Source organism: Apteryx mantelli, chromosome 11, assembly GCF_036417845.1.
Source record: "Apteryx mantelli isolate bAptMan1 chromosome 11, bAptMan1.hap1, whole genome shotgun sequence".
NCBI classification, from domain to species: domain Eukaryota; kingdom Metazoa; phylum Chordata; class Aves; order Apterygiformes; family Apterygidae; genus Apteryx; species Apteryx mantelli.
Window position 1 is genome coordinate 12,846,328 of NC_089988.1, and position 11,260 is coordinate 12,857,587.

General features: G+C 53.6%; 1 protein-coding gene across 1 annotated transcript; it reads right to left on the reverse strand.

Annotated features, from left to right (window-relative positions):
• Nucleotides 1-8,725: 8,725 nt before the first annotated feature.
• LOC136993120 (olfactory receptor 14A16-like) lies at nt 8,726-9,661 on the reverse strand. The gene has a single exon (XM_067303133.1). It carries the CDS (start codon nt 9,659-9,661, stop codon nt 8,726-8,728), a length of 936 nt encoding a protein of 311 aa, XP_067159234.1.
• Between the last annotated feature and the right edge of the window lie 1,599 nt (nt 9,662-11,260).

Consider the following 11,260-nt stretch of genomic DNA (forward strand, 5'->3'; position numbering starts at 1 on the left):
TACATCCAACAGTGTTGCATAGATGGCAGGCACATCACGCCAAGATCTCTGCTCTAGTCTCTGCACTCTCAAACACTTCTTTCTCTTCTCTCCATGAAGAACTTCTCACCCCCAGATCATGTGAACAGGGACTGTGCTAGTGATGTCCACAGGCTGGTTGGATCAAAGGACATCCAGGCCCAGGGAATGTTTCAGTGGCACTTGTCCTTCCTGGAGATTGCTTCACCTCTGTCTCAGGCCCCAAGATGCAACAAAGTCAGTTCAGGCAGCAAACCCCTCTCCTGCCATTTCTGCACAGCCCAGCTCTGTTTCTGCCTGGCCTTGGGCACTGCAGACATTGCTCTCTCAGTGGGAACCTCCTTTCACCTTTACATTGCCACCTGCTATCCATGCCAGCATGTCTCTGCTCTGAAGTGGGGCCATTGCACACACAGTGTCCTCAGCCCTTGGGAACATGTTTCACCATGACCGGTCTGTGCTCTGTGCCACAGCTGAGGCTCTGCAGCCCAAATATACACAAGTGAATGCAGCCTGGAACACAGGCGTGAGCAGATGGAGATGCACAAGGCAGATAAGGGTGATGCTTTCCTGGATCTGGAAATTGCAAATAAGGAGGAAGTGATCAGGGACAGGATAGTGTCAGCCTTGCCTAGAGTGACCATGAGAAAGTGGAGTCCCAGATCCTGAGGAGATTGAGGAAGGACAGTAGCAGAATACAGACCCTGGACTTGAGAGGAGCAGACTTTGGCCTGTTCAAGGGACTGCTGGGGAGGAACCCTTGGTCTGGAGGAAGAACCTGAGGTGAGGGGGGTTTCTTTTGCTTCTTTTTTGGGAACAATTTCCTGTTGTGCAGAAGGAAAGACTAGTACCCAGGATGGATGTCCATGCATCTGTTCTGCATCTTCCTTACATCTGGCATTTCTATGTATATACGGCCAGATGCAAGGCCCTCTGTACTTCCTTTTCCTCCTTTGGAAAACTCATCTGATTGATAGCGGTACACCTTCTTGTCTCCAGTGTCTTGCTGGCCAACTCCTTTGCTCACAGCAATCAATGCACTGCGCTCAGTTCCTGCTCTGCTCCAGGAGTGATGCAATTTTCGGGACCCTTCTGCTCCTTCACAGAAGCACAGAATGGTTGAGGTTGAAAGGCACCTCCTCATCTAGTCCAAATCCCCTGCTCAAGCAGAGTCACCTGGAGCACGTTGCACAGGATCACATCCAGGTGGGTTTTGAATATCTCCAGAGAAGGAGACTCCACAGCCTCTCTGGGCAACCTGTTCATGTGCTTGGTCACCCTTACAGAAAAGAAGTTTTTCCTCATATTCAGATGGAACTTCCTGAGTTTCAGTTTGTGCCTGTTGCCTCGCGTCCTGTCGCTGGGCACCACTGAAAAGAGTCCAGCTCCATCCTCTCGGCACCCTCCCTTCAGTTATTTGTATACATTGATAAGATCTCCTCTCAGTCTTCTCTTCTCCAGGCTGAACAGGTCCAGCTCTCTCAGTCTTTCCTCATAAGAGAGATGTTCCAGTCCCCTAATCATCTTCGTAGCCCTCTGCTGGACTCGCTCCAGTAGTTCCATGTCTCTCTTGTACTGGGGAGCCCAGAACTGGACACAGTACTCCAGATGTGGCCTCACTAGGGCTGAGTAGAGGGGTAGGATCATCTCCCTCGACCTGCTGGCAACACCCTTCCTAATGCACCCCAGGATACCATTGGCTGCCTTGGCCACAAGGGCACACTGCCGTCTCATGCTTAACTTGGTGTCTACTAGGAACCTGAGGTCCTTCTCAGCAGAGCTGCTTTCCAGCAGGTCAACCCCCAACCTGTCCTGCTGCATGGGGTTATTCCTCCCCAGGTGCAGGACCCTGCACTTGCCTTTGTTGAAATTCATGAGGTTCCTCTCCGCCCACCTCTCCAGCCTCTCCAGGTCTCTCTGAATGGCAGCACAGCCCTCTGGGGTATCAGCCACTCCTCCCAGTTTGCTATCATCAGCAAACTTGCTGAGGGTGCACTCTGTGCCTTCATCCAGGTCACTGATGAAGAAGTTGAACAAGACTGGACCCAGGACTGACCCTTGGGGGACACCGCTAGCTACAGGCCTCCAACTAGACTCTCTGCCACTGATCGCAACCCTCTGAGCTCTGCCATTCAGCCAGTTCTCAATCCACCTCACTGTCTGCTCACCTAGCCCACACTTCCTGAGCTTGCCTATGAGGCCAAGCACAGTCCCCAGGGTGCAGGATCCAGAGGTGGTGTGAGGGACTGAAGAACCTCCTGTCAGCCCATCTGTGTGGGCAGGGATGCGACCGGGGTTGTGGCTCACCCATGAACCTCACAGCTGCCTCCAGCAATGATGCTTCAGGGTTCTCCAAGTACGGCAGGCTCTGGTGCAGGTACTGCTCTGCTCTGCTGCTGTCCCTCAGCAGCTGGAGACAGCACAAAGCCAGGGGGCTGGTACCGAGCCTCCCCAGAAGGCCAGGCCTGTCCCTCCTCGCAGGATTGGCCTCCTCTTCCTTTCTGTTTATGACTGTCAGCTAGAAGCTGTGTGGTACTGAGGTTCAGAGGGAGCAGAGGACAGAGTGTGGGTTTCCTGAGAGACCTGCAGAGCAGCAGAGACCAGGAGATGCCACCACAGCCAGGGCAGGACACCCTGTGTCCCCCTCATCTTGGCAAGGCCCCAAGCCATTCCCAGCCCGGAATGAGGAGATGCAGCTTGGGTCTGTCCCTCGCTGAAGGCAGAGGCAGCTCTGCCTTGTCCTTGGGGACTCAGGAAGTTGGACACCATGCTGACATGCATTCAAAGGGACACTTGTCAACAGCCCTTGCCCTGACGCTCTGGCCCACCCAAGGGATGTCACCATTGCTTTCCCAAATCCCTGGTCCATACCTGGGCCACTCCTTGCATCTGGTCACTCATGTGGAGGAAGAGTGGGACCAGGCTCCTCTGCACTTGCTGCTTCATGCACCGTTTGTTCTTCCCCACCACAATCTCCATCAGGTCTTTGCAGAGGAGGATGGAGAGCTCTCGCATGGGGCTGTCTTCCTGTGGGCAGGGAGGAGAGGAGGGGAGGCCTCAGCAATGACTCCAGGAAGTGGGCATGAGAAGAGGGTTTGCCATTGTGAGGCCTCACCCTCTCCAGGCACAAGTGTTGCCCAGCCCGGCTGGAGGTCAGAGCTGGCGACAAGCTGCTGGGAAGGCAGCCAGGAGAATGAGGATTGTCGGCAGCAGCAGGGCAAGCTTCCCTGGCCTCTGTCTCCCTGTGCCTCTGGAGGGGACTTTCTGGATTTCCCTAAGACTCCATCAGGGCCCCCTCGCAGGAGAGGATAACAGAAAGGGACAGCCCGGGGACACGGCCTCTCCCTCACTCTCTAGCCTGCTCCTGCCTCTTTGTTCATCTCTGCCCCAGGCCAGGAAAGCACCACACGGAGTCAAGCATGAGACAGAGCAGCCGAGGGCAGAGAGGGAGCTGGTTTGATCTAGTCTCACAGCCCAGGACACCAAGGCCAGCACAGAGAATGGCCTGAGAACAACAGGGCAAAAGGTTTCCTGACAGGCAGCAGGGCCTGTGGCAGGAGGCGCAAATTGACATGCCAATGGGCACATGTGCAGAGGGACACACAGCACCTATAGCCACGCGTACAGACCCCTGGACACACCAGGAGAGCCCCTGGCTCTCCCACCAGCCTTCCATCATCAAAGCTCACAGAAGCTTCTCAGCCAGCTGCAGAGCAATGGGGCTGGAGCCCTTCTGGCGCAGGGGGCTGAGGATGTTTCTCAGCAACATCAGGCTTCCCACACACATGTCCCTGCCAGCATCCTGCAGCCACTGCATGATGTCTGGGAGCAGGCTCTGCATCCTCCTTGCCTGTGTGAAACACACAACTTCCTTTCAGTGAAGCAAGGCCAGACCCCCCTGCCAAAAGTGCTCTGGGTGCTGACTTCCCATGAGGGCTCAGTGTCCGGGGCCAGGGCTCTGCACACACCCACAGCACAGAGGCTGCAGTGCAGGGCAGAGATCTCCCAGGGGGCCCTCAACATGCTATGGCCTCTACTTGGAGGAAGGCTGCTGCCTCAAGGCCCAGGAGCAGCCGGCTACCTTAGCCTGACCCTGTGCTCTGCCTCATCGTCCCTCTTGTAGTGTGACTTGCCACAGCACTCCCATGACTGAGGCCATTTGGAGCTGGCTTGCCTGGCGCTGGTCCTGGATCTCTGCCTCGCACAGCCAAGACGTGCCATCAGTGGGGACTCTTTCTGGTGGGCTCTGGTGCCTTTGTGCTTGTGCAGCCCAGCCAAGTGCCTGGCATGAAAGACTCAGGGCAGATGAACACCTCCTGTCAAGCCCCAGGCTGCCAGCATGGCTTCACCCAGCTGCCCCCTGCTCACCATCTCGGGTCTCTGCGACAGGCTCATGAGGCCTCTGAATGCCAGCCCACGCATCTTCAGGCTCTGACTTTGGACATAGCTCTGGAGGAACGGCAGGATGGCATCATCCACATGGGCAAGGTCAGGGCAATCCAGCAGCTGAAATGCACACAGCAATGAAAGACTGGCTGAGCTGGCAGGACTGCCTGCACCGGGCAGCCCTGGATCCCACCCACCTTTCAGGGAAAGGGCACCAGGCCCTGACAAAGCTCAGCGCACAGGTAGCAGGGATTGTGGAGACACCCCCAGGCCCTGCTCCCAGCCCTGGGCCTCACAGCACACTGCACACACCACTCGCCTCCTCCTCCTATCCTCTGAACCCTCTGCAGCCTCTGGTTCCCATCCCTTGGAGGAGCAATTGAACACAGAGCTGCCACAAAGGAGGCACAAAATCCAAGTGTTTACAAGTGGCAGCCCAGCAGAAATGAGCCAAAGTCAGGGCGACTCAGAGGAGTGCCCCAGCTCCATTGCCCCAGCTCCCTTGACCAACATCACCCCACAGCCATGTGCATGAGCCAGCAGAGCATTTAGAGGCACCTCCAGAGAGGCACCACTTGCCCTGAGGCCCACCTCAATGAAGAAAGCCCTGGTGGACATCTGAACAAAACTAGTCCTCCCTTCTCAGCAGCCTTGCCAGCTGGTGCAAGATCCAGTGACACCGGTGTCTCAGAGCCCCCCTCACCAGCCTGGCAGCAGGAAGAAGGCACTGTTGGTCCTCAGCTGAGCAGGCAAACCTCCTCTGGGATTGCTCTGCCCCCTCTAGCCATTTCCCCCCAGCACAGGGCAAGGCAGGCCAAGGCAGCGCTTGGCACACAGCACTTGGCATGCAGCTACAGCAGCCAGTGGCATTTGCTCATGGAGGCTGTTCATTCCCTACCACACTAAGCCATTGGAAAGCCAGGGTCAGTCATCATCAGGTTCCTTTTGGTGGGAGACCAGAGAAACACCCTTCCTACCTGGAAGTCATGGCCTTCCCACACATCCCATTTCCTGACCCCTTTGGATTCCTGTCCCCCTGGGCCCTTCCCATGTTCTTCTGTGCATCTTGCACCTTTCCTGGGGCTCTGTCCTTGGTGGCGCTGCAGGCAGATGGTCCCCAATGCTCTCAGGGTTGGGAGTCCAGACCCCACAGGAGGGCACTCCAGCTCTCCGGGAGGGAACACTCCTGCAAGGGACCCCCTGCCACAACTCCTAACACCAAATGCTCTCCCAGCACCTTTCAAAGATGAGCAGCAATGGGGCAGGGAGCTCCCATGGCTATTTTGCTGTGCGACCCCTTGCCACAAGTGCTGAGGCTGCAGCCTCTTTCTTGGAGAACTGCGGTCCCCCTTCACCCACAAGGAAGGACATTGTGCAGGGCACCCCAAATTCAGGGAAGAGGTGCTGGGGGAGAGCAGGGTGGAAAGGGCTGTACCTGGCCCTGCATGGTTAGAATTGGAAGAAGATGCCTGTCCATTGCCTACAAAAATTGTTGTAAAACTTAAAAAAACTTTACCCATGCTTTACAAAAGCAAAACAGCTAGTCTCATGTGAACTCAAACAGAAATTTCTCTGAGATGACTATTAAAATTGAGGCTTTTGTTTAGGATAGAAGCAATTCTCCTTTTTCAAACCCTTGAGTTTTGTATTCTTTGAATTCATACTTGACCCTATTTAAACCTAGAAGACTTTTTTCATACCTACAGGTGTTTATTTTGACAAAGGCATCTATGTGCATTCTAGTCTGGTAGCCTAGAACATCTTCTGAGAAATTGAACTCTACTTGCATCTTGTATTGTGACCAACCAATCAGTTCCTACCATGGAAGAAGGTTCAGGGAAGAACGTAGGCTGTGATGGACCACAGCTGCCACAAAGCAAGTGGAATTTATCTCAGCGCAAAGAGAACCAGAGGGTGGCCTTTGTTTTAGGCCACCCTCCAGACTCATGCAAACACCTGAAGGCTGGAAATAAATCCTTGCCAGAGCAGAAATAATTATCAGCAGAGGGAATGTGCACCCCACCTGAGCTGCAACTGGACTAGCAAGCCTTGCTGGTTTGAACCACTGGTTTGCTGCTTTCCCCCTTCCCAGAGAAATGCAATTTGGTAATGGAACACATTTGAAGAACAAAGAACTGCAAACTTGGTGTGCTTCAAAGAAAGATCAATAGACTTTTCACCTATGGTATCAACCTCCAAGTATGGGGTAGTAGAACAATGGAGTGGCCGACAGAAACAACAGCTGCACAAGAGTGACTCTTCTCTCATAGAATACTTCTAAGTGGGGATCCCACTTGTGAGAAGTTGTAAGGTGGCTAACTAAGCGACAAACTCCCATGGGAAGTCCCATAGATAAGGGGTTTGTGTCAGTAGCTGCATGAATTCCTGTTAAAACAGAAATAAAACTCTATCAAAGTCCTGGAGGTGAAGTTGTGGTTAAACATCCAGTTCAGGGATCAGTCTGGGTGACTCTGCTCTTTTCCCATGGAAAAGGAGCATGGGATGCTGTAGACAATGAAGAGAGTAAGTTAACTGTAAGCGAGGCCTGGGTTATGTCCAAGACCTGGGTGTCTTCTCTTGCAGGGAGATGGGGTGTTACCTGCTAACTGTGGGAACACTGATAACTGGGAAAAAAACACCTGAAACGTGTCTCTAACAGGTTCTGTCTTTTCACGTTGCCCATGGGACAACTCGGGTATTGGAGATCAGTCACAAACCATCTTCAAAACTATAGCTACAAGAGCAGCATTATCTATAATAGCACTAGGTAAAGGACTGATTGTAGACAATCATGTTGCACTAACCCTAAGAGCTAAAGTTAGTCTAAACGTAGCTCTGTGTAATAACACACTGGATGGGAAGCTGCACATGGTTCTGACAATAGAGTGAGATGGGTACTCCAGACATGGAAGGCAACAAAAGCCGTTGTAACATGACCTATGGTTTTGACCAAATCACCACGCAGACTTCTGGTTAACTTCTCATATGACTGAACAAACAATGTCTTTTTTTGCACTATTTAATCCATCAGTATCACTTGGAGTAACCTTGCATCAACTCGACAGCTTTCTCAAACAGAACACCAAGGTTACTCAACATCTGTTGGAAACTGGAAAACGCTTAGAGGAAAGGGAAGGAACGATGACATATGATACAATGAACAGATTCGGTTAGTGAAAGTGTCCAGCAAAAGAGCAACTCTGCCCTGAGTTGACACACACAGAAACAGGTTTTCATTTATTCCTCCCTGCAAGCACACAATTGTTCCTTTGCTCTTCTTGAGAGACGTCCCTGTTCTTCAGAGAGCTTTCCCCAGGTCAGTGTGTCCATGCTGGCCTGCCCAGCCACTCCTGCACCCCTCCGCTGTGCTCCCCAGGCTCGTGGTGCTGCTCTGCAGGGCAAGCAGGCTGTGGGGCCCCAGGGTGACTCCACAGTGGCCGTACTGGTCAGGGTAGATGCAGCTGTCCCAGCATCACTGCGCCTGACAACCCCCTCCCCAGGCATCTGTGGCTGTGGAAGATGCTCAGAGCAATCACAAGGCATTTCCAATGGCTCAGGATGGGGTCAGCTGTGCCATTAGATCCAGCCATGTTTTTTCATTGTAGGTGACATGAACCACCCTTGAGGCTGCCTTCCTTGTGCCTGATGAGTCCCCACTGCCTCTCCTGAGATTGCAGAGACCTGATTTGGTGCATTCCTCAGTTTGGCCCTTTACCTTTGGGTGACTCCACTTGGTTTTGAGAGTCTCCATTCACTGACCATCCCAGGCACATGCTGTCCCTGCAGACCCCCTGTGCTCACCTGGTGGCCCCATATTGCCTTCCAGAAGGATGGGCATCTGTCACCAGCCCTCTAATATTTGAGACAGCCCCAGCAGACACTGCTTGAGCACTCACCCTCTCCAGGGCCACTGGGCACCCACCAGTGACAGATGAATCCAGCCCTCATTCCCTCACACATCACCCTATGACCACATCCTCCTCAGAACATGGAAAACCCAGGCATGGCAACAGGGCCTTCTCGGCGGCAATTCCCTGAGTGCATTCTTGGCTCCAGTTTGGGAAGAAGAGCCCAACCTTCAGGCAGTGTACTGAGGAAACCCCCTTTTATTACACAGATGCTGCAAGGGAGGCCAGCTCTGACACAGTGGTCAGCAGATTTATAGAAGGCCTCTGAGTCAGACAGATGGGGTTTGTGTCACTGGAGAAGAGAGATGAATTCAGACATTGGTGTACAAACATGCTTATAACAGGTAGAATGCCCAAACTACAAATGTTCCCTGAGATGGCTTGGAAATCACTTGTGAGGAGAGATGGGCAGCTTATTGCTGCTGAAACAGGACGAACTGAACCAGTTTCTTCAGTGCCTCCTTGAGCAACTTGTTCCTCATGCTGTAGATGAGAGGGTTCACTGTTGGAGGCACCACTGCGTACAGAATGGCCAGCACCAGATCCAGAACTGGGGAGGAGAGGGAGGGGGGCTTCAAGTAGGCAAACAGGCTAGTGCTGATAAACAGGGAGACCACAGCCAGGTGAGGGAGGCACATGGAAAAGGCTTTGTGCCGGCCCTGCTCAGAGGGGATCCTCAGCACAGCAGTGAAGATATGCACGTAGGACAGCACAATGAAAATGAAACACCCCAAAGATAAACAGGCACCAACCACAAGAACCCCAACTTCCCTGAGGTAGGAGTCTGAGCAGGAGAGCTTGAGGATCTGGGGGACTTCACAGAAGAACTGGTCCACTGTGTTGCCTTGGCAGAGTGGTATGGAAAATGTGTTTCCGGTGTGCAGAAGAGCAATGAGAAAACCACTGGCCCAGGCAGCTGCTGCCATTTTGACACAAGCTCTGCTGCCCATGAGGGTCCCATAGTGCAGGGGTTTGCAGATGGCAACGTAGCAGTCATAAGCCATGACAGTAAGGAGAGAGTACTCCGCTGAAATTAAGGAAAAGAAGGAAAAGACCTGGCCAGCACATCCTGAGTAGGAAATGGCCCTGGTGTCCCACAGCGAATTGGCCATGGATTTGGGGACAGTGGTGGAGATATTGCCAAAGTCAAGGAGGGAGAGGTTGAGGAGGAAGAAGTACATGGGGGTGTGGAGGGGGCGGTCGCAGGCTACGGCTGTGATGATGAGGCCGTTGCCCAGGATGGCAGCCATGTAGATGCCCAGGAAGAGCGCGAAGTGCAAGAGCTGCAGCTCCCGCTTGTCCGCAAATGCCAGGAGGAGGAACTCGTTAAGGGAGCTGCTGTTGGACATTTGCTCCAATGGGGCACAAGGGGTTTGTCTGAGGAAGAAGACACATTGACAAATTAGGGCAGACTTCTCTGAGCAAAACTTTCTCATAAAACCCTCCCAAACACACACATTACCTCTCCCCATCTCAGCAACACCATCACTGAGCTCCATCGCTTGAGGTCTGATTTGTGCTGGCTGAGTTTGACATGATGAGCAGGGGCCTCTGCCCATGGGCTCCAGGGGAGTAAGCCCTGACCTACAGCAGTAAGTACATGGGAACAGGGGAGACTAAAATGTTGTGTTCCCAGTTCCAGCCAGATTTCATCCACTAATAATGCTGAAGGCATTTTCAGCATCTTCATCCCCCCCCTCTAAATAATGTGGGTGCATTAAGGGTTTTAAGGCTTCTTTTGTTTTCTTTAGCTGACCCTGTCACACCTGAGGAGGAATTCCTGGAGAAAGAAATCCTCAGCATTGCTGCTGCACTCAGAGTGAGCAGCTGTGATTCCAGAGAGGCAGAAGGATTCACTCTGGCTTGAGTGCAGAGGGAGCAGAGCTGGCCTGTCCATCAGCGTTGTTCACAGCTGCCCTGTCCTCACACCTTGGAGGTGGACGACAGTTGCACTCATGTTACCCAAAAAAGAAACGACACCGCAGAGAGCAGAGGAATGCACTTGCAAAGTGCCCATCAGCACTCTTTCTGAGGGGACGTGAGGCAGGTCTCAGCCCTCCCCTTCTAGCCAGCAACACATCGGCCTCCTTCCAGCTGCCCACACCCACCCTCCCACCAGCATGTTCCCAGCGTGGCCTCAGTATCTAGGTGGCTTCTGCCTGGGGCACCTAGATAACACACAGCTGCAATGGGAGAGCTGTGTCCTTGCGGAGGGCAGCTTGCAGCCCAGCCAGACACCCCAGGGAAATGGCGGAATGTCCTAAGGATGGGGTGTCCTGATGAGAGAGTTGGCTCATTCCCAGCCCCCCACACTGCGTTGCCCAGAGCCCCACAGGTTAGAGGGGCACTTGGGCACCTCACTGTCAAGGACACATTTCCATAGCAGCACCCACAGGGTCTCAGTGTCTGAACTGCATCAGAAACCCCCCTGCCCAGAGAGTCCAAGGGGAAGGACAAGGGCAGCATGGGCAGGTGGGAAACATGCAGCAATACCATGATATTTGTGCGGAGGGAGGCAGGGACAGGGAGGGACAGAGGGGCACTCACGAGTGTCTTCTCTCCTGCATGTCCGGCTGCCGAGCAAACGACTCCTGCCCTGCACCCCCCAGCCTTGAGAGCAGAGGGCTGGGCTGGCTGGGAGAGGAGAGGAGACCTTGGAGTTGACAGTTTCCTCTCACACTTTGACCATGACTCTGGTGCTTGGAGCTGTCCCTGCGGGGACCTGTTTCTCTGTCCCCACGTCTCTCCCCTCTCAGTGCTCACACACCCCATCTCACCCACTGAGAGCTCAGCTCTGCCCTGCAGAAACCTCCCAGGGGCACCTCCGTGTTTGCCGGTGCTATGGAGCAGGGGAGACAAACCTTGGTGAGGCTGGAAAGGTGAGGCTCTGTCCTTAGATGGAGGGGTGGATGAAGGCATTTGCTGAGTTCCTCCCAGAACTGCTCCTC